Raw genomic sequence first — 23,597 nt, 5'->3', positions numbered from 1 at the left:
GAGATTTAGGAGTTCAGTGTCAGGAACCAGGAGTATCTATCTATCAGCTATCTATCTATCTATCTATCTATCTATCATCTATCATCTATCTATATCTCTATCTGTAGATAGATATACATTTATATCTATATTTATTTATATTATCTTACAGTGCCCCATTTTTTTTTTTCTTTATCATTCCCTTGGATCTGCCCCCTAGGGAAACCCATGGGGAGGAGTATGATGGGCAGAGCAGGATTCAGCTATTTCTGGGTTCCTTGGCTCAACTATCTTCAAACCATCTGTCATCAGCAGTTCAGGCTGCTATAATAAATTACCACAGATTGCGTGGCTTATACAACAATTTATTTTGCATGGTTCTGGAGGCTGGGAAGTCCAAGATCAAGGTGCTGGAAGATCTGATGAGAGCCCTCTTCCTGGTCTGCAGATGGGCATCTTGTATCCCCACAAAGAGGGCTAGCTGTTTCATTTCTCTTCTTAGGACACCACTCCTATCATGAGGGTAATTACCCTCATGGCCTAATTACCTCCCAAAAGGCCCATCTCCCAATTCCATAACACTGTCAACATATGAATTTCAGGTCACAAACAGTCCATAGCATCAAAATACCACCTCCTAGAAATCAACAAAGCCTCCCAACCTTTCACAACCTGCAATGACTGCAGCGGTCCTACAGGATGAAACCTGTAGGCCATCCTAACACCAGGACATAGCTAGAAAACATGTTTTTGAAACACATCTACATTTAACTTGTGTAGTGTGTGTACATGTGTGTGTGTGTGTGCATGCGTGTGTGATTTTTCTTATATAAGCCAAGTTTGGAGAACCAACTGTTGCAACTCTGGCATGAATGTTGGTGTCTGGACACTGCCCACAGTGCCCACAGGGTCTGGTGGGGCAACACGGTTCCCTTGCAGAAGGAACTGCTTTGGGTCAAAGCAGAACCCTCTGCTGATCCCTAGTGGCTTCCTTTCTGAGCTGAGTTCACGAAGAGATTCCTGACTCCCCACTATGTGTGGGGCTCAGCGAAGTGTCTCATTTCACTGTTTCTAGACCTGGAACTACGGTCTTAACTAGCTCGGGGTGAGGCTCTTGAAGCATTTTGATGTTTGAAGACTAATGAGTCTGCATCCTTGTTTAACTCGTTAATGGCCTCAATGTGGCCTCCAAGCAAATCACTTGACCTTTCCTGAGCTTCACTTTCCTCATCTGTAAAATGGGGATAAAAACTGACCTGCTTTTGTTACAGGACTGTGAGGATTAAAGAAGATATTGTATGTTGCATGCTATTCAAATGTAAGGTGATAGTTCAGGTTTCAACTACAAAATCTGTTTTAAGGACATTAAAGATTTCTCCTCCTTTAAGGAGAATTTACAAATCCTGATTTGTGAAACTGAACAATTGGAAAAAGAATTTCCTAAGGGTTTCCTCTCAGACAACTTTAGGATGGGACCCTGACATCACATATATTTTAGGAAAATGTCCATCATGAATATCTATGCATTTGCATAAAACTTTATTGCACTAAACTCAACCCGTGTGTCTCTGTTCATTTAAGCCTGACGACCTGTAACAATTAGGGTGAGCTAAATTGCTCTAACAATTAGTCCTGAATACGCAGTGACTCAACTACAGTGAAAGTTTATTTCCTGTTCCCAGACCAGGCCTAAGTTCAGGTTGGTGGGCAGTTCTCCATACAGTGATTCAGGCACCTAGCTCCTTCCCCTTGTGACTCTGCTACCACCTATGGCCTGGTTGTCATCTGCGTCCAAATAACAGAAGAGCCAGAAGAACCTCACACAGGGCTTTACCACTTCTGCTCACAGTCTCCTAGAGCGACTCTAACCCAAGGGCCCATCTGAGGGCGAGGGAGGCTGGGAAATGTAGTCCAGTGCTGTGCTCCAAGGGAGGAAGGGGTTTTAGTGGACAGTTGGTGGTCTCTACCAGTGTGTAAATGAGGAAAGAGTCTCAATAGGATTAATTGATTTGCCAAAATTAGGTCATCCAAGTGACAAGGCCAGGACTGCGGCCCAGAGCTTCTGTCATGTCTGGTGCCTTAAAAAGCACAGCCCCACCTCGATCCGAGCCCCACCTCACCTGAACTCTTCTCACTGGTCTCCTAGCTTCCAAGTTTCTCCTTGTACTCTGTTCTCCACCCTGCAGATAGGGGAATATTATCAACATCTACGCCAGATCATTGTGACGGTGACGGAAATTCAAAAACAGTTAAGAAAATTACCCTGGTCCCTCTGCCCTAACACACCTGTCCCTTCCCCAACGCCATCTTCTAGCCCTCGCGGGTTCAGAGGGAAATTGGAGCCTGCACTTGAGCCAGGAGTGCCTCTACGTCGGGGTCCCCAGAGCAAGAAACGACAAAGGCTACTTTCCAGATCACACTTTTATTCTTACAGAAGCAGGGGCCACACAGTCATAGGGACGTGAAGTGTTCAGACAGTAGGCACAGCGCCTGCAGCTGCAGAGCCTGCTGGGGGGTGGGGGGGACCCAGGCCTTTTTCCGTGGTCCCCACGATTAAGGAAAAAACTAAAAATCACACAGCATTCACTGCCACCCCCATCCCCACCCCTTCCCTCTCAGTAACAGCTAATTAGATTATGCATCCTTCCAGCCAAAGAAACTGGCTAGAATCCGGATTTTACAGAAAACCTTCATGCAGAGAAACTCAGCGTTCCGGAAGGGAGAGGCCTCTTCTTATACTTTCCACACACGCTGCCCCACTCCCGCCACGTGCCAAGTTTAATTCCACCTGAAACCACCATCTGGATGGGTAGTGACGAGACTGGCTACAAGAAAGAGCTGGTCACTCAGCTCAACATGCTTGGAAGACTGCCCCTTTCTAGGCAAGATATCACTGAAGCGAAACACCAACCTGAGGCTGGTGTGATCCCCAGACCCTCCCTCCCTTCTGAGCCCCGGGTTCCGAGTGAGGTCTGCGAAGGGCAGGATTTTGCTTTGTAGGACTGAGGATAACAGAAGCTGCTGGCATCTCTGGCCACACTCCCAGGGGCCCAGGGACGGAGGCCCCACTGGTGAAAGGATGGGACCTTATCTGTGGGGCTAACCTAGCTCGGGCTCGCCATTCCTCTACAGTAAGTAGGATCATCAGTTTAGCGCCGAGCGGGAAGCCCACGGGCCCACTAGGAGAGCTAATGCCAGTATTCACGTGCTTTGCATACAAGCGAGAAAATGAGGTTTCTTATTTTTTTCTTATGCCCCCTCCAGAGGCCAAATGGGGAAGAGTGGTTCCTCTGCCATCTGAGTGTCCTGAATGCGCCCAGAACTCCCAGGAACGCGCCAAGACACTACAGCGTGCCCAGCCCAGGGCAGGATGAGCGAGCCTCGGCAGCCAGAGCACGGCTCTGGGAGGATCCTGGCAACCTGTGGTGACAAGACTGACACTTCCGTGCAGGCCACGGCTGCGCCTTTCTGAAAAGACGAGAGCTGGCCTTGGGCTGAAGGACCTTAAATGGGAGACAACCCCCAAGCGTCCACTTGGATCATTTGTTTTTCCTCTGACTATCCACACAAGAGGCTTTTCATGGGGTTTGCAGTCGTGGTGTTTAAGACAGCTCTGCGCTCCTACAGCAGAAGGGCCTCAGGTGGTCTTGTGTGCGCTGATGTGACAGATGAGGAAACTACAGCTCAGAGGGACAAATGACTTGCCCACGGGTGCAGAGCTCGTGAGGAACACAGCAAGGACTGAATGAAACCCAGGCCTCCTGGCTCCTGGTGCAGTGGTCCCTCTCTCTCTCTCTCTCTCCCAAAATGTCACTGCCTGGCACAGTTCACTTAATTCCAGCTTCCCTTACACAATTCCCTCTCAGATTCTGGGTTTTCAGCTGAGGCTGGGCAGTTCTCAAGACAGAGCTGCACAAACCACCAAGCTCTACTAGGCGGGCAGGGACCTGGGAAGGTTTCCTTCCCTCTGGAACGGAAATGGAGCTAACTTTTCTCTGAGCTTAGGATTTGTAAGGCACTAAAATTAACTACAGTTGGGGGCCGGGGGAGAAAGAAAAAAAGGGGGAGATGAGTGGTTGGAGAAATCAAGTTGATGCTGTTTTCTTTCAGCCCCGCAGTGAGGAACCCCACGAAGCCGAGTGACGGCGGGCTCCATCTTCCTGCTTGGCGCGGTCCCACCCCCCCCCAACTCCCACCCCTACTGCAGAGCAGAGGACACAGCCCCACCATGGCAAAGCGGGTTCTGGGAACAAGAGCCATGGAGGGTGGAGAGGCAAGAATGAGCCCAGGTCCTCTGGATTCAATTCAGAGCAGAGACCGCTCACCCAGCCTGGGCAGGTGTCCCAGGCCTGGGCCTGGCCAGGATTCAACCCTGAAGTGTCTTCTCCAAGGACACAGTCCCCTCTGAGTGGACCTGGGCAACGGCTGCAGTAGGCCTGCAAGCCTGAGCGTGAAGGAGGAAGGGGCAAGGCGCCACCGAGCACGGCAGGGAGAACTTTGGAATCAGACCTGGCTTTGGCACAGCACATCTTGGGCCCGCCCGCCCCATCTGTTGCCCTCCCAAGACCCCAGGGATGGAGAGGAACCTTCCTTCCTTCCCTCCGCGAGGAGGTCTTGCAGCTGACAAGTGATGGCAGCGCAACTCGAGGGCACCCCCTTCAGCCAAACCCGAGCCCAGGTGACCTAACATGGAGCCTTCCCGGACTCAACCACTGAATCCAAAGCACTTAGTCCGACGTGACGCTGAGTGGGAAGCCGTGCTAACAGCAGCTGCCGCTTCTCCGGCACCTCTGCTGCGACAGGCGCTTGACTCAGATGACAGTAGCAGGAAGACAGCATTACCCCCTTTCAACAGGTGAGGAACAGGGCTCAGAGTGGCTGAGTGACTCACTCAGAGTCACACAGCTCATGAGTGGCAGAACTGGGAACTAGACTCGGGTCTGTCTGACTCCAAATCTCACGTCCTGGCCACTCTGCTTGGCTGCCCCTGGAGGCTGGGAGCAGCTGTCGGGGCCGCCTGGGTGGGGGTTCTGGGGGGGTTTCTTTCTGAAAGTGTGGATCTGGCAGAGCAGCCAAGCTTGAGTGGAGGGAAGATAGATGCCTTCTGGCCCTGGGGACAGGGTCCGCCCTCGCGTCCGCCTCCTTCCGGGTGGGCTCCGGCTCAGTGCCTGGCAGCCTTGCAGATCTTGTCATAGACCTCCGGGAAGGCGTCCTGGCAGCCGAGCTGTTTCCGCAGCCTATGGTACAGGGAGCCGTCAAACATCTCCCAGAACTCCTCCCGGTCCATGTAGCAGTCGGCATACAGCATCTGGAACCTGCAGCGCAGACACAAGGGTGAGGACTCGGGGACGGGGTTCAGAGGGGCGGGGAGGGGAAAGGGGAGCAAAGAACCCCAGCCATCCCTAATGCGCCCCTCACGCACCGCCTGCTCTGCAGGGCAGGACGCGCTTTTGGAGGATTTCTCTTGTTTAATCCCCCTAATGAGCTAGAGGTTGGGGCTGGTGCAGGAATTCTTATCCCCATTTTACAGACGGGGAGTCTGGGCTCAGGGCTTTAAGTGGCAGTGGAGGCAGAGTCAGGAGAAGAATGCAGGGCACTGCATGCCCGTCTCCCCGATATGCTCACCAGGCTGCTTTCTCTCTCTTTTTTGACGGTCAGTAAACTGCACATAAGGAAAGTGTACAACTTGAAGCTACAAGGATATATGGCACAACACAGGGAATATAGCCAATATTTTATCATAACTATAGAGTATGACCTTTAAAAATTGTGAATCACTAAATTGTACACCTGTAACATAATATTGTACAGCAACTATGCTTCAATAACATAAATAAATAAAATAAGCAAAAAATTTTTTTTAATAAATTAAAAAACAAGAAATGTACTGCTTGATAAGTTTGATGTCTGTCTGTAACCTTGAAACTGTCACCTCAGTCCAGGTAACGGCCATATCCATCACCCCCAAACTTTCTTCATGCCCCGAATTCCCCTGTGTTGTCTGTCCGTCACCCTCCACAATGCCAGGCAGAACTGCCTTCTGTCACCATGGGTTCATCTGCATTTCCCAGAATTTTATATAAATAAAAAATATATATCTAACTAGAATCATACAGTACTCTTTTTTCCTGGCTTCTTTCCGTCAGCATAATTATTTTGAGATTCGTCCACATGGATTTTGCACGTCCACGGTTTGTTCCAGGACGTTTCTGAGCAATGCTCTGTCCAGGCCTCTGTGTGGCTTTCGTGGTCCTGAGTCCCCCCCCGCTCCTCAGCTTTGGCCTCCAACCTGGAGTGGCAGCCCCTGGACACGTCTAAAGCACCCCTATCAGTGCTCTGTGGCTGACGGCCACACTCTGGGCACTCGCTCACCCGTGCACACTTCGGACGAACTTCTCCAACTGCCTCATGCAGGACCGGGCCTCAAAGTGCTTCACGCGCGGCTCCCCGTAGGCACCAATGTCGACGTAGAGCTCGGCCTCGTTTCCCTTGGGGTGCACCAGGCCCGGCTGGCTGGGCAGGATGAATGGGCACAGCCAGATGGGGTAGACCTGGGGGGCCAGGGAGGGCGTGTTGGTGCTTTTCCTCCCCCAGGAGGCAGGCTCTGCAGCACTCCCCTCTCTCTGCTGCTCACACGCCACCCTCACCCCGCGTCCCCGCTGAGCTCCCGGCCCGGCTCACGTGGATGTCGCTGTGGAAGGTGTGCAGGGCCTGCGGCAGGCATTTCATGGGCACCAGCATGTCCTGCACCACGTGGTGCTGCTCGTACAGCTTGCGCAGCGTCTCGCCCTGGGTCAGCTTCAGGAGGGAGATCTTGGGAGGCACCATCCAACCAAAGAGGTAGCGGAAGACGGGGTTGTTGCCAAAGGGGATGATGTCCTAAAAGACAAGGGTTGGGGATGGAGAGAAGGAACTCAGCAGGGCCCAGTGCCCCCACGTGCCAGGGGCTGGGTCCTCCTCTGGTACTGGACAGAAATGTGACGGGTCCACTCCTATCTGGGGGGGCGTGGTGGTACCCAGCCGGATCTGGGTTTGATTCCCAGCTCCGGCATTTATCAGCTATGATGTTGATCTTGGGCTGGGGACTTAACCTCCCTGAGCTCAGTTTCCTGATCTGCAAAATGGGGCTTGTGAGAATGAATGGTAAGATACCAAATGGAAGGCACTCAGCCCATTGCCTGAAGCAAAATGACAACGAAGCTATCGTTGCTGTTCTAGTTGCTGAGGTCAGTGTGGCCGGCACAGTGCAGGCACTCCATAAATGTTTGAGAATGCCGTTGAATGGCAAGAGGGATGGATACTCAGAGAGCTTAAGCAATTTCCCTAAGGTCACACCGCCAGAGACGGCTCCCACCGAGGTGGGGAAGGTCTCGCTCAGGTTCAACGATGAGCCCTTCGCTTTACAGCATATCCTGAGAGGCCTTCTCTGACGCCCCTATTAAAATGTCACTGCTTCCCACCCCTCCACACACACAAACAGCAAATTCTTGCTCACCTGTCAAGGCCAAGCTACCTTCAATCCTAGGCAGAGCTAGCCACTTTCTCTTGTTCCTGTGGCCCTGCACAGTGCGACCCCGCCTGCCTCCCCCAAGCTGGCCTCTTGGGAAACCCCCCTGAGCAGGGCTGTCCTTACTCTTCCACTCCTCAAACCTCCACAAGGGAGGAGCCCCCCATTCACGATCGTCCTCCCTGCCCCCAGTCTGCCGTCTTCCCGAGGGCTGCCAGCGTGCACCTGACACCCCATCCTCATAGCTCCTGGGCCCTCGAAGCCAAGGACATTCCTTCATTCGTTAGACAATGACGAGGTGCCTGTGTGCTCAGGTGCCAGGTTCTGTGCTGGGTGCTGGGGATACCCAGATCATTGAGACGTGGTCCCTGACCTCAGGTGTGAAGAGCTGCAACAGAGAGATGCAGAGGCAGCTCATAAAAGGGTCCACGTCAGACTAGGGTCAGTGGGGGCTGCCCAAAGAAGCCCCCATGCTAAGCTTCAGAGGCTGCATGACTCTTCCTCTCCCCTCCCCTCCCCTGGAATCATCTCCTCTGATCACCAGCCCACTCCCATGAGGGAGGGAGGGGCCTGTCTGCTCTCTTCTCTGTTAGATTCCGGCTCCTACACCAGTTCCTGGCTCACAACAGGAGCTCAGGAAATAGCGTGGCTTTTATTGTTCCCTTGGTTGTCCTTGGAAAAGCCACACAGGCCCATAGCAGAAATCCCCCCTCAAAGGCTAAGCCCTGATCCCATTTCCCTCACAGCCCTGACCACTCATCATTCCTCCTCCATCCCAATCTCTTTCCCCTCCACAAAGGCAACCATTCTTAGGAATTATTTGTGTACCCTTCTAGAGACATTTGATGCACAGACAAGTCCGTGAGCTTAAGAAAAACACAAGTCGCAAATGGCAGCGTCTACTAGCCTCCTGCGTATCACTGTATCCTGGTGTCAGCACACAGAGCGCTACTGCATTCTTTGTCCTGGATGTCTGACACTGTACAGACAGACCTCGTTTTATTGCACTTCTGATCTGTGATCAGTGATCTTTGATGTCACTACTCTGACTTGCTGACGGCTCAGATAATGGTTAGCATTTTTTAGCAATAAAGTATTTTTAAATTAAGGTATGCCCTTTTTTTTTTAGACATAATGCTAGTACCCACTTAATAGACCACACTATAGTGTAAACATAACATTTATATGCGGTGGGACAACACTGTAAAGCAATTATAGTCTAATAAAGATATTAAATTAAAAAATATATATATATATATATGCACTGGGAAACCAAAAAATTCGTGTAACTCACTTTATTGTGATATTTGCTTTACTGCAGTGGTCTGGAACCCAACATGCAATATCTCCAAGGTCACCCTTCACGGGGTGGGGCTGCAAAGTCCTAGCCCCCTGGCCTCAAGGTGGGACAGCCCTGGAGGGCCATCCAGCCCCAGAGCTCCCTGTGGGTTGGCTGAGGTCTTTGTTGTGGCTGCCTGACACCTCCGCTTTTCCCTCTGCCCGGCCCTGCTTCCCTTTCCTCTCGCAGTTGAGGATCGCCAGAGTTCTCCTGAACAAACTTCCTGTGCGCACATCTTGGTAGTAAAACACCCATCCTTCCAGATTCTTCCTTTAACTTCAGGCAGTACAGGCTAGAGTTTAACAGCACAAAAATAGAAGACAGACCTCATTTTGAAACCTAGCTCTGTGGTTTTAAAACCCATCCAGGAGTTCTCTGCTACTCCTTTCTTCAAGAGGTGGAGCTTAATTCCCCCCTCCTTGGGTGTGGGCCGGACTTGGTGACTCGCTCTAATAATAGAGTATGGTGGGAGTGGCGAGGTGACAAGACTGGGTGATGGAAGGCACTGAGGACTCCTCCTTGGTCTCTCTCTTGGATCACCGGCTCTGGGGGAAGCCAGCTGCCCTGCTGTGAGGACACTTGAGCAGCCCAGGTGGCAAGGAACGGAGGCCTCTTGTCAACAGCCACGTGAGGGACCCTTCCAGGAAGCAGATTCTCCAGCCCTACTAGAGCCTCCAGCACACCAGCCCTGCCGACACCTTGACTGCAGCCCTGAGCCAGAAACACCCACATCGTCGCTCTCCAATCCCTGAGCCTCGAAACTGGGCAGTTGTTTTAATCCTCACAATTTGGGGTTAATTCATTATGCAGCAATAGATAACCAATACACTCTTATCTCTTACTGAGTTGTGTTACTCTGGATAACCTAAACCAGTTTCTTCATCTGTTAAGTGGAAACAGCACTAGGACCTACCCTCACAGGGCTGTTAGGAAGACGGAGAGAATGCACGTAAAGTGTCTGGCCTAAGAACTAACATGTAAGGAGTGATTCGTGTTAATTGCTGGCCCCTCTTTCCTTTCCTGTCTCTTAAATATCCCTGCTCTTGACAAAACCACACCTCCCACATCCTTAACACTGCTCCTGGCAGGGATAAAGAGGGACTCGGGGGTCTTCTGCCTTTAGCAAAACTTTCCACCAAACGTTCTGGGCCTGGACACTGCTCAAAGGAGGACTAACAGGGATGGGGGAAGCCCAGAGCTCCCCAGGCCTTGATGAAACCTCTGCTGCCCACTCCTCCATCCCTTACCACTGCCCCGTCACATCCTGCCTGAGAGACCTAGCCCACGATTAGAAGTGACCCGACACCTCCTCCTAGGAGACCAGGTGTAATTCCTTCATGCCTGACATCCCTATTTATCTCAGTCACGGTGGACTTTTGGGTGCCTCCCACTAGCACCCTTGATGTGCTACAGCTATGCAATGTCTTTTAACCTGACCCCACTGGCCGCTGTTCCCCCATCTTCCAAACCCCTCCCCTGTGCTCTCTCACGGTCTAAACAGCAGCAACTCCCCTCCATCCTCAAGCTCTTCTCTCGACCGTCGTGTCCTCTCCTTGCTCTTAGCTGGTACCTGGCTGGCCCCTGCAGCCCTCCGAGGCGGTATCATTTTCTCTCCATGACCCTCTGGGGTAGATGGAGGTGAGGTGGGCTCCTCATTACTGCTTCTAGGTCTCTGCCCCTCCCATTCCCTGAAAACCCTCAGCAGCTTTGCAGCCACCTGCCCATCATCTCCACCCCCATCATCTCCCTCGTTCCCAGATCACTACCACCTTCTTCAACACTCATCTTATCACTGATGTGATTTAATATCCACCTCTATGATCTTTCCCACGCCCCAGCCTCCTCTCTGTCCTCCAGCGATCTTACCTTCCACCTGGCCTCTGCCCTGACTCTCATGTCACACTCCAGAGCAGGGGATGACGAACTACAGCCCGTGGGAGTCGGTCTGCAAGTGGATCCAGCCTGCTGGCCAATCTGGGCCACTGCCTGTGTTTATACATAGTATCACTGGAGCACAGCCATGCACGTTTGTTTGTGCACTGCCTGTGGCTGCTTTTGCGCTACAAGGGCAGCGCTGAGCAGCTGCGACAGGACGTATGACCCGCAGAACCTAAAGCTTTTGCTATTTGGCCCTTTAAGAAAGTTTGCTGACCTCTCGATGCTGTCCTATTGTCTGTATTCATTGCCTCTGCTGACGTGGAAAAAGAAAAAGCATGTCAGAGCTGTGAGCTGAGTTTATTCAGTGTCTCACCGACTATAGCCTGGGAGACCCGCTCTCCAACAGCTCTGAGAAACCGTTCCGAAGAGGTAAAGGCCAGAGCAGTATGTATGTGATTTTGGCGAAGCGTACATGTAATCAGGCACTGGTCTCGGTCGAAGGTTGTTGCTAGTTATGAGGAACAGCCGTCTTATTAATGGTTTTGGTACTTTTCTAAGTATGGGAAGATCCAAGAATTGGGGTTCATAAAATTTTCTCCTCAAAATATCTACCTATCTGAAGGCTGTCTTTATCTGCCAGTTTTCCCATAGCACAGAGTGCCTCATTACTGACCTTTGCCCTGAATTCCTTTCAGGGGGTGTTGACGGCAAGGCCTAATGACTTCATTCCTGCAGAACTGGATGGTAGGCAACATTCTTCATTTGGCATCTCCATAGTTTCAACTCCAAGCGTTCGCCCTCTGGCCACCACTAACTCTCCTTCCTGCTGCCCATGCCCTCCAGTGCTCTGACGTCAATTCTTCACCCCAAGGGGCACCTAGGCCACCATATCAGTCCCTTCAGCCCCGCATATCCTCACTGCCCTGCCTCAGCTGGCTCGGATTTCATCCTGATCACGTCCTGGCTTTTCCAACCCTGCCCCACTTGTCATACTCATTTGCAAAACCTCAACCGTGGTTAAATCTAACTTTCTCCCTATGCTGTACCCCGTCCACAGAGCTGAACGTGTGAAAATCCACAACCACCAGGGATGGTCTCACTGTAAACTCGTGGTCATGAATCTTCGGCAGGCCCAGTGCTGCCCAGCAATCCTATGACATTTCCCCAGTTAATTCATTCCCACTCTCCAAGGGACAATTTCCCATCTCCTCTCTCCTCAGTCCTTCAACAACCCCTCACCCCCTCATCTCAGCTAAAATCCTTGCTTCCTATCTCACTGAGAAAACAAAAGAACTCCCACACCCTCCCACCACCAAATGGTCCTCCTGTTTGTAGCAACTGTTCCATTAACACTTCCTCCCTCCTGTCCAGTGGGTGAATCTCCGTGCTCTCACCTAAAGGCAACCTCTCCACCTGAGCACAGGATCCATCCATCCTCAAGGTTCACCCTGCGAGCACACCCTCTCCCCTGCACTGCCAGCACGTCAACATGCAGTAACCTCTCCCTTCTTGAAAGTCACACATGGACTTCCCTGGCGGTCCAGTGGTTAACACTCTGCACTTCCACTGCAGGGGGCACGGGTTTGATCCCTGGTTGGGGAACTAAGATCCCATGTGCCGTGCGGCACAGCCCAAAAAAAAATCAAAATAAAAAATAAAACAGTCACACAAAATATTTCCTCTCGATCCTACATCCCCCTCTGGCTCCCACCCTACTTTTCTGCTTTCCCTTATACTGAGCCTTCTCAGATTTCCATTTTCACTGTCTCCACTTCCCTGTCTCTGTTTTCTCTCAAACCCACGTCAGGCTTTCAGCCCCATGGCTCAAGGTCATGAGTGACCTTCTCACGACTAAGACCAGGGGTCGATGCTTTGTCGTCATCTCACGCAGGGGCATTTGACACAGCTGTTCATCTTCCTTCTTGACACACTGTCCTCAGGTAGCTTCCGGGATGCCAGTCCTCCTGGGTTTCTCCTCCCCTCGGGCTGACGGCGTCTTCTCCTCTCCTGGCTGCTTCCTCCTCCCTCAACTTGCAGGGCTTGGCTCTGGGACTTCTCTTCTCTAACCTCCCTCACTCATCTAGTCTCACGGTGTTAATTAACATTTCTCTGCTGATGACACCCACAGTGATATGGATTTCTTCGACCTCTGCCCTGAAGATCTGACATATGTGCCAGCTGCCCACTCAACATCCCACCTGGATGTCTGAAAAGCATCTCACGCTGACATGTCCCAAACCAAACTTCTGATTTTCCTTCCCAGACCCCTCACCCATGTTGTCCATAGCAGTCAATGGCACCTGGGGTCACCCAGTTGCTTGGGTCCCTAACCTTGGAATCACACCCAAGGGCAATCTGTGGGAAATCCCGTTGGTTGGTTCAACCTTCACAGCACCTCCCAGATCTGAGACCCCTTTCCTCCTCCACCGCTACCACCCTGGACGACACAATCTTCTTTCTTCCACTCTCCCACTCCTGCCACCTCCACCCCGTCCACTCTCCACCTAGCTGTCAAAATTATCCTTTTAAAACAAACATCAGGTCATGTCACTTTTCTGCACCAAGTCCTCCACTGGCTTCCTTACCACACAAGGTAAAACATAAAGTCCTCCCCTGACCTACAAGGACCCACATGATCTAGGCCATGGCTGCTGTCTGACAGCATTCTCCACCATGGGTCTAGCTCAAGGGCCTTCTTGCTGTCTTCAGAAACACGCAGCCTTGCTGTGACAACCTGCACCTTGCTGTGATGCAAAAGAATGGAGTTGGATCCCCACCTCACGCCATATACAAAACTTAACTTAAAATGGATCAAGAACCTACATATAAGAGCTAAAACCATAAAGCTTTTAGAAGATAAGGCAGGAAGAAATCTTTGTGACTTTGGGATTTAGCAATGGATTCTTAGATACGACACTAAAAGCACGAGTAACTAAAGAAAAAATAGATCAACTGGACTTCATCAAAACCAAAAACTTTTGTGAATCAAAAGACATTATCGGGACTTCCCTGGCGGTCCAGTGGTTAAGACTTCACCTTCCAATACAGGGGGTGTGGGTTCCATCCCTGGTCGGGGAGTAAGACCCCACATGCCTCACGGCCAAACAACCGAAACAGAAGCAATACTGTAACAAATTCAATAAAGACTTTAAGAATGGTCCACATCAAAAAAAATCTAAAAAAACAAAAGACACTATCAAGGAAGTGAAAGACAACCTACAGATTGAGAGGAAATATTTGCAAATCATGTATTTGATAAGGGTCTAATATCCAGACTATATATAGAACTCTTACAACTCAACAACAAAGATCAATAACTCAATTAAAATTGGGCAAAATTGCACTTCTCCAAGAAGTATCCAAATGGCCAACAGGCACATGGAAGGATACTGAACATCGCTAGTCATTAGGAAAATGCAAATCAGAATCACAGTGCGATTCCACTTCTTACCCACTAGGATAGCTATCGCAAAAAACCAGAAAACAACAAGTGCTGGTGAGAATGTAGAGAAACTGGAACCTACACATGCTGCTGTTGAGAATGTAAAATGGCTCGGCCACCATGGAAAACGTCTGGCGCTTCCTCAATAGGTTACACACAGAATCATCACACGACCCAGCAGTTCCACTCCTAGGCATGTATCCTCCCAAACTGAAAACTAGTACCCAAACAAATTCTCGTACATGAATGTTTGCAGCAGCACTGTTCACAATGCCGACAGGTGGAAACAACTCAAACGTCCACCAGCGGGTGAGTGGAAAAACAAACTGTGGTCCAGCCACACAATGGAGAATTATTCAGCCACGAAAACGAATGATGTGCTGATACGTGCTACAGCGTGGATGAACCTTGAAAACAGGCTTAGTGACAGAAGCCGGGCGCAAAAGGCCACATGGTGTATGATTCCATTTAAATAAAATGTCTAGAATAGGTAAATCCACAGAGACAGAAGGCAAGACTGATGGTTGCCAGAGTCTGGGGAAAGGGAATGGGGAGTAACTGCTTAATGGGTGCAGGATTTCCTCCTAGGGCGATGAAAATATTTTGAAAGTAGATATAGTGGACACACAACATCATGAATGTACCAAATTACCACTGAACTGTACACGTTAAGATGTTTAATTTTATGTTTTCACTTCAATTAAAAAAAAGAAATAAAAAGCTACCCACTCAGCCCATCTGAGGACCTGTGCTCTGGCTCCTCCTCTGCCTGGCGTGTCCTCCCTATGTTCAGGTCCCGCTCACAAGGCATCGTCTGAGAGGCCTTCCCTGGCGACTTATTTAAAATGTCACTGCTCCCCGTCGCTCATCACACAACAGCAAATTCCTGCTCACACATCAAGGCCACGCTTGACAGCTACCTCCAGCCCTGGGCAGGACCAGCCACTTCCTCTTCTCAGGCCGCAGTCTGTCTGCTCGGCTGGGCTACAGCTCCTCAAGGACAGAACAGGTATGTGCTCCCCAAAGCACGGGGCCCCGCGCCCCACCTTCTGGCACAGGCAGGTGTGTGGGGAGAGCCCGCTGCTTTAAGGCAGTGGCCGCTCCTGAAGAAGGAAGCACTGTGCTGCCGGGTAAGAGGCTGTTCTGGTCCCTAGGACAAAGCCACTCTTTTCCCCCAAGGGAGGGGAAACCATCCTGGGTGCCAGCCTGGCCAGGAGCCAGGACTACCAGGAAATCCTAGCCTCACCTGGAGCTCCCAGAAGATGCTGCGCGTGTGGCGGTGGTAGTAGTGTCTCAAGGGGATGTACTCCAGGCCCTCGCGCTTTGTCTTCAGGTAGTTCTCCACGTGCTTGAAGAACCAGGGCTTGTAGTAGTTGCCAATGCTATTCAGCTGCAATGACAAGAGGGCACTGTGTCAGGCCACAGGCAAGCCCCAAAGCCATCGGGGCGTAACAGTGATACCCAGCTTCTGTTCAGCACTCCTGGCCTCTCCAGAGCTCTTTCATGTCTAGTATTGCCTTGGAGGCTCTTGAAAGCCGGGCGAGGTTACTAAGTAGAGCCGGCATTCTCTAGCAGAGAGAGCAGAAGCTCACAGAGGTTAAGTGGTGAGCCCTGGGCCCAACAGCGAACTCCTGTCAGGCTCGAGAGCTCAGCCAGCTACTCCTCCTCGGTGAGAGAACTGAAGCGCCGATGTCTGTCGCCGTCGGCCACAGTGCAGCGCTCCATACAGGCATGTTCCTCCCCACCTCCCTCCCACGAGGCCAGCGTCGGCACGAACACGGAGCGTGGGTCATCCTCCCCACTGGGTCCCACAGCCGACAGCACTAACTGACCACGTTGCTCTCCCTGCTGCCCTGGACCAAGCTCCACATCCTCTGGCCACAGCGCTCCCCCCAACGCAGCCACCATCAACGGAGGAAGCTCACAGTAAAGCTACCGTCTTCCCTGGCACTGGGCCCCGTGGTCTCCAAGCCTAAATCATATATTTAGCTGGTGTTTTCTTCAGCCCTAAATGATTCAGGACTCTATCTACTGTGTGCCCTGGGATGACTTAGCTTCTCTGAGCCTCAGCTTCCTCACCCGTGAAAGGAACTGTGGGCCGATGCTTTTGAGACAGGCAGGGCAGCAACCCGGAAGGGTCATGGGCTTCAGGTTGGGCGGCTGAGGCCAGACCCTGGCTGTCACCCACTAGCTGTGTGACCTGGCGCAGGACACTCTGAGCTTGTTTCTTCATGTGTAAAATGGCAATAAAAATAAATACTTTGTGGGAGATTTCTGTGACTATTAGAAATTACATACACACACACTGCAGACGCTCGGGCCCATGTCATACCAGCTTCTCTTAGGGTGGGAGAGGCACCCGAGTTTTATGGGGCAGGTGAGATCACACCCAGCAAAGGGACAGGAGGAAGCAGAGAGTGGAGGCCGCGTAGGAGAGGTAGAATGTTGCCAGGGGACCATCAGGGAGGGAAAGACAGGAGCAGAGGCAAGAAGTAAGCAAGCCCAGGGTGGCTGGAGAATAATCGCAGCATGGGCTAAGCGCCCACACTCCAGGGAGGCAGGACCAGCACCTGAGTATTCACTCTTTGTCCCCTCCATGACTTTGCATACATTCATTATCTCTTCCATGACCTTGCACACATTCCTTCTTTATCTCCTCCACGACCTTGCACAGCAGGGCTGTCCCTGCTTCACTAACCAGGAGAAAGAATCATCAAGGTTGAAGGGACTACCCGAGGTCACAAGGCTGGCAAGAGGCAAGGACTCAAGCACATTCCATGTTGCAAAAGAAGGCCAAGGCGGACGGCAAAGAACCTTGAATGGTGGGTTCTGGAATGTGGGCATTATAAAAAAAAAAAAAAAAAAACTATTAATTTTTTTCCTGATTCTAAAAGCAACGTACGCTCCTTGTGAAAACTTCAGACACTGCAGTTATGTGTAACCTGAGAGATGCCCCTGCAGCCTCACCCTCCAGAGGGAACTACTAAAAACCGATGTGTATTCATTAGGTTTTATTTTCACACACACACAGATTTATATAAATGGGACTGCCGTGTGCCTACTGTTTACTGATCTGCTGTCTCCACTTATAATGCACTAGGCTGATCCTGGCAGGTTATTTAGCCTCTCTGAGCCTCATTTTCAGTACAGGCAAAATGGTTAGAGACACTACAAGAGATAAGGCAGGAAGAGCCAAGCACAGGGCCTGCCCACAGCAGGGGCACAGTATTCAGTTCCCGGCCCTCTCACTGCACCCAGCCCCTCAGCAGCTCCCTCCACCCTGGAGCCAGGCAACCTCTGCCCTCCACCTCTGGCAGCCAACACTTGCAGCCCATCTGGGGGTCACCGCTGTGTGCAGGCCACTCTGCTGCTAGGCCACTCTGCAGTGGGGAAACCAGGCCACAAAGTACCAGGAACCGGGCTAAAGAGCCTGCCTGTCCAAGTCAGTTAGAGCGTGGAAAGTGCGGGGCAGGGCAGAAGTCACCATAGGCTGGCCTCCACCTGCGAATGCAAAGGGGAGTCAGATCCAACAGGAACAGAGCAGCTTGATCTAACCCCAGGTGGACCTGGTCACACACCGGCAGAGGCACCAGCTGCGTGATGAACCCGAGACTCGGGGGTACCTGCACTCCCGGTGTTCGTGGACTCATCGGTAACTCTTTGTGCCAGAGAAGCCCGGGACATGATAAAGAACCTGGATGGTACATCTCTCCTGGGGCACACGGCGGCCGTGGCAGCCAAGAGGCGGCAGGAGTTCCAGTTCCAGCCCAGGAACTTAGATAACAAGCCACTTCCTATCTCTGGGCTCCCCTGTAAAACAGGGGTGGCTGCCTTCCCCCAGGGTGGACAGTGCCTGGGCACGCAGGGACAAACGCCCGAGCAGCCTGCTGAACAGGCATGTTTGGGAGAAATGCTCTTCAGATGAAACACGCACATGCCTCTGGCACCCATCACTCTCCCCCGGCCCCAGGCCCCGTTCTCATCTGGCATCGTGGGAACACTTTGCAAAAGTCTATGGCCCGAGGCCCGGCCCCTCTGCCACCGATACCAGGCAAGCCTCTGGGGAAAACCTTGGTCTTCCTGGGAAATAAGGGAACTGGTCAGAGTGTTCAAACGATTTAAAAGCTGTACAATCCCTTTTGCCCAACTGCAACCTTAGGTGGTACCTAATACATCAAAGAGATGACTTTCAGTACAAAGCGGGTGGTGATACCCCTTGGTCCCGGCCCTTAGCTTACCACCACTGGCAGCCTCCAGAGGAACATCTCAGACGAGGTGGAAAACCTCTGGATGAGACCTCCTTGCCAGGTGACTAGGTTCTGAGTGACACACTGCCTGGCCTTTGGCCCGACCTGAGCTCAGGCAGAGCCAGGGTCCGGGGACACCAGAACATTTGGGCTCAGTGTCTGAAGCCCCACTCCTTCTCCAGGATCTCCATCCTCCAGTGCTCACTAGTGTCCCATAAAGAATGGTGCTCGATCAAAGTCTGCAGATGATGACAAATTCTAGAAGCTGGTATGGCGGGAAATAAACACCCAACCAGGAGTCAGGGACCCAAACTTAAATCTGCCCCATGCTTGCCGTGGGTCTTCAGAGGAGCCTCTTTCCCCTTCTGGGCCTCCGTTCCTTATTTGGAGAGGGAATTGTATCAAATGATTTTTGAGTCCTTTTGGATTTTAAAATGCTTTAAGTATATAGGGATAGATCAAGAGCCTTAAAAGTGCCTATCCTTTGTTGTACTAATTCTACTTGAAGGTATTATTCAAATTATAGACAAAAGATGTCCACTGCTACATTAATTAAAATAATGAAAACCAGGGTGCCACTTTAATTTCCAACTATGGGGCAGTGGTTTAGTAGAGGATAGGGCATTTGCTCACTGCAATGTTTCTGTAGTCATTAAACATGAAGGTAATGTAACGATATGTAGAAATGCTTATTGCACTAAACCAGAAACTACAAATTTGAACTGGTGATCACAGCTGAAGACAAACAAACCGAAACACTGTGCAAAGAGATGGTAACCTTGAAAGTACCTGAGAACTGCAAAATAAGACGAGCTACTATTTTTAACCCTATCAGATTGGCAAAAATGAAAGAGTGATGCTATCCAGCACTGGCAAGAACGTGGGGGAAAGGTATTCTCACACACCACTGCGTCGCTGGAAGTGGACAGAAGCACACATTTCTGGCGGGTCACTTCTGGCAGAAGCACACATTTCTGTGGTCATGTCTATCAATATTTAATATATTCAAACCCCTGGGTCAGGCATTCCTTTTTTTGGACTCAATCCTACAGAAATGCATGTACAAGAGGCCAAGGATAGATGCGAGAGAATCTTCAATGCAATATTATGTGTAAGAGCAAAACATTTTAAGCAAAATAAATGCTCATCGGGAAGCAATGAGTTAGGCTAATTACAGGCAACAACAGAAAGCACGGGATAAAACGAGGGCACGGGCATGTACACACGCCTACATGTGCATGCACACACACAGGCCTTGAAGAGTGCAGTGTTACAAGTGGTTACCCTGGGAGCATGCTTGGGTGAAGAGATGCACTTTAACTTTTTCTTTATATATTTCAACATTGTTGTACTACTTTTGTAAAAGCTTTAAAAACATCTGTGCATCGAAAGGAGAGGAAATAAATCTATCAAACACATTAGCAAGAGCCGGATTGGGTCATATTTATAGGTGGAGTCTCTTCTTTCCTTTTACTTCGGTACACTTTCCCAGCCTCCCATAATAAGCACAAATCCTTTCTCAATGGAGAAAGAACGGCTATTAAACATTACACAGTGTACGCTGAAGGGGTGTGAATCTGAGGCATCAAACCAATTACTCAAATCTTGGCTTTGTCGTCTTGTAGAAGTTTACATGGCCTCTTGGAGCCCTGGTTTCTTCATCTATAAAATGGGGTTACCGTGAGGATCAAAGATTACGCCTATCAAGAGACACACACGTTACCTGGCAGATGGTAGGGGCAGAGTAAATGGATACTTTGGTCACAGCCTAAGACGGCGGACTACAGATCCTGCTGCCCAGGTGGGCTGACCCAGGTCGCAGCCTCAAAGAGCGTGGCTGCCAGGGTTAGGGTGGGGAATCAGGCTCTATCCCAGCCCATCCAGGCCCTCCTCCTCCGGGCCTACCTTGCCAGGCTCGGCCTCATCCGTCATGACACCCGTCATGATTACAGCTTCCTCCAGGGAGTAGAGCAGCCCTTCCACGAAGTGGTTCTCCTGCCGCTGGGACTCACGGGTGAACCTGTCACAGATGGCCTCCAGGCCGCACACCGGCTCAAACCGCAGCTTGACGTACTTCTTGGCGGGGATGATGCGGATTTCGGCGGCCACCAGGAAGCCCAGGGTCCCGCAGGACCAGGGCACAGCGTAGAACAGGTCCGAGTTTTCCGACTGTGAGGCGGAGTGGACACATGCTGAATGTTTGACCCCCAAACCCCGCGCTGCAGCGAGTCATCAGCGGGGCGCAGAGGACCTGGGGCCTGGGCTAAATCCCTGTCCTGGCACTATCTGTGTCAACCTGAACAAGGACCTCGCCACTGCACTTTCTGGGCCTCAGTCCTCCCCCTGCAGCTTCAGCATGACATTTGACCTTACACTGCCCTCTGTATCAGGGATGCTCAGGGAGAGTGCATCCTCTCTCCTCCACCTGGGCACAGCCCCTGGACCACAGGCTACCCAGGAAGAGGCCAGGACCAGCTCTGCCCGGAGTCCTAAAATGAGGGACCAAGGGCCAGGGGTCCCAGGCCAGGCTAGAGAGAGATGAACCCTTAATGAGGGTCAAGGTAGCCAGGGGACATTAAAATGGGCCATTACTGAAACTTACAAAGCCTTTTCCGTTCCATTAGCTGTGAATCCCCCCCTCCCCAACCACAGTCCAGGGAGAGCAGTAACATTCCTGCTTGAATGGGTAAGGAGAGGGAGGCTCCAAGAGGTGACAATGGCTCACCCAAGGCTTCCCCCCAATTCAGTGGAGCAATGTCGGGCTCAGGCAAGGCCGCCTGACACCTGATCCAGCAATCCTCCTTCTAACCTCATGATTTTCTTGTTTTGGTATTTGTCTTGGAGACAAACAACTTTTCACCTGGCTGTTCTAAGGCAGCTTCTTTGATTCTAATAAAGCTCCTTGTGAAGAAGTCTAGCCTTGTCCAGGCTTTATGGAGAGGACAGTCCTGTGTGGTCTCTGCTCACGCTGAACGCCCTTGGTGCTGGTGTGGTGGGTGCAGCAAGGTGGTGGGGTGAGGGCCATGCTGGAGCAGGGGAGCTCTGCAGCAGGCTGGCAGAAGTCTCTGCAACAGCAGACATGGGCCACCCGATGCCCATCTGGGCCACCGCCTGATCACACTGTCAGCTCATTGCAGTAATAAGCAGGTGTCTGCCGCACACCCGGCTCTGGGCTAGGAGCTTAACATACGGCATCTATGTTCTCCTCCTGGCAACGCATTTGCCAGATTAGGAAACTGGACCTCAGAGAAGGGAAGTAATTCATGAATGCCTGTCTCCTTTCTCTGCTCATAATAAACAGGTTAGAAGGCAGGGCCCAGCGAGCGTTTCGGGAAACATGCTGAACTGGTGTGAATCCTGAAAGAGGTCTATCTCGTCCAGACCAGAGCTCTCAAGCCTGGAGTCCTGCCCTGGACTCTGTGAGGCCAACAACTCTGGCGGCTCTCAGAAACATTCACTTCTAAAGGATCACTCTGTTCCTCCCATCCCAGGGGCTCCTTAGATATGCTCAGTGAGATCTGAGTTTATTTAAAGTTTCAATCTGTCCTGCTCCGTAACTGTTTGCATCCTACTTTGGGCCGTGGAATTGCCTTTTATTTCTCCAAAACAGCCCCTCTTATTACTGTTGGTTACACCTCAGCCACTGGCATAGAATGTTGATGCATGGGCCTGACTTCAAGACAGTATGGTAACATGAATTGCTAAGGGCATTGACTTGGGAGCCTGATAAGCTGGGTTTGAATCCCAGCCGTGTGGGATTTACTAGCTGTGTGATCTTGGGCAAGTTTATTAACTTCTCTGTGCTTTAGTTTACTATCTGTAAAATGTGTCTAATAATAGTATCCACCTCATAAAGTTGTTTAACAATTAAATGCCTTAATATACATGAGGCATTTACAACAGTATCTGAACACATATCGGGGCTACATAAATCTCTGTTATTATTATGGATACAGACCCAGACTGGACAGGTGTATTTGAAACGAAGCACCCCCAGCGGAGCCACCTCCCAGGGGTCCTTAATGCCCAGAGCAGGCTGGTGGGGGCATCCCCCATCTCTGAACTCACCGGTGTGCATCGCACAAAGCTGCCATCGGCCAGGACCAGCTCGTAGGCAGTGCAGATGTGCTGGAACAGGCCATACTTGTGGGATGAAGACTCGATGCCTGTGCCCATGATCAATCCTCCTGCAGAGACATGTGCATTAGCCAGGCAGAACTGGAAGGGGGTTGGGGAGAGCTGGGAAAAGGACACCTTGCTGGAGCTGGGGAAACTCAGAGCATGAAGGAGGCATGACAGGGCTGGCAGATCTTAGGGGAGATTTCCCATCTCTATGGATGTAGAGGGCAGGAGAGAGAAGGAGGGCCTAAGATGTGGGCATGAGGGCTTGCTTAGAGGTGGAAGATGGGTGGGAGACCCCGTCAAGGGCGCTCACGTCATCACCTCTGGCCAGACACAACCTAGAAACCTGTGCATTCATTTATTTCAACAGGACATTGATGAAAGGAGGGTTGGTTGGGTGGGGGAAGCCGTGTCCCTTGGGAACAGTTAAAGGACCTGAAGGTGTTTCCCCTGGAGAAGAAAGGCTCTGGGACCTTGAATCCTACAGAAGGAGAGACTAGACTTATTCTGTGTGTTCCACGGGGCAGAAAGGGAGCAATGGATGCAAGTCACAGGGAAGCAGGTTCCAAACAGCAATTGAAAAGTGCATTCTGATAACGTAAGCTGTTCAGACATGGACTGACAGGCAGTGAGTGCCCTGTCTTTGGTGCTGGACGAGCAGACAGGGTGACATCCATCACAGATGGGACAGTGGTGACTCCTGGACCTGATGGAAGGTGGGCCGAGGTTCCTCAGCTCTGACGCTAGGACTGAGTTCTCACCCACTGTGAGGTCATCCAACTCGGGCAGCACAGGCAGAGTCCAGCCAATGGAGGTCAGCAGGGCAGTCACCTGACCCATGGTCACCAAGGGCTCCACGCGGACAATCTGCTGACACAGAAGAGAGACCCTGGGTCACAAGGAGGCTGCCAGGCCTAACGGGGGCTTCTGTCTGCAGAAGGTGTTATCCCAGACCTTCCCAAACAATCAACATGGGGATTCCTATATGGGCTTTAGAGCCTCTTTCCAGAGCATTCCACCACCTTTAGTTACAGTGAATGGGGTTTCTGGTGCTGGGTTAGATAGTGTTTAATCTTGTTCTTT

General features: G+C 51.2%; 1 protein-coding gene across 2 annotated transcripts in view; it reads right to left on the bottom strand.

Annotated features, from left to right (window-relative positions):
* Window positions 1–2,382: 2,382 nt before the first annotated feature.
* The window catches only part of DHCR24 (24-dehydrocholesterol reductase), a 35,488-nt gene continuing 14,273 nt past the window's right edge, over window positions 2,383–23,597 (bottom strand). The window contains exons 3-9 of one of the 2 annotated variants that reach the window (XM_027108414.1): window positions 23,276–23,381; window positions 22,461–22,579; window positions 20,298–20,561; window positions 15,392–15,535; window positions 6,661–6,858; window positions 6,352–6,530; window positions 2,383–5,294 (exon numbers count right to left, since the gene is read on the bottom strand). In XM_027108414.1, the coding sequence (XP_026964215.1) occupies window positions 5,141–5,294; window positions 6,352–6,530; window positions 6,661–6,858; window positions 15,392–15,535; window positions 20,298–20,561; window positions 22,461–22,579; window positions 23,276–23,381 (1,164 nt within the window). In that variant the 3' untranslated portion in view covers window positions 2,383–5,140. The remainder of the gene's footprint in view (window positions 5,295–6,351; window positions 6,531–6,660; window positions 6,859–15,391; window positions 15,536–20,297; window positions 20,562–22,460; window positions 22,580–23,275; window positions 23,382–23,597) is intronic. The other variant, XM_027108415.1, reaches the window with a different exon arrangement.

Source organism: Aethalodelphis obliquidens, unplaced genomic scaffold (assembly GCF_003676395.1).
Source record: "Aethalodelphis obliquidens isolate GAN/ISIS:26980383/991018 unplaced genomic scaffold, ASM367639v1 scaffold9, whole genome shotgun sequence".
Classification (NCBI taxonomy): domain Eukaryota; kingdom Metazoa; phylum Chordata; class Mammalia; order Artiodactyla; family Delphinidae; genus Aethalodelphis; species Aethalodelphis obliquidens.
This window is presented reverse-complemented; position numbering and strand designations above follow the sequence as displayed.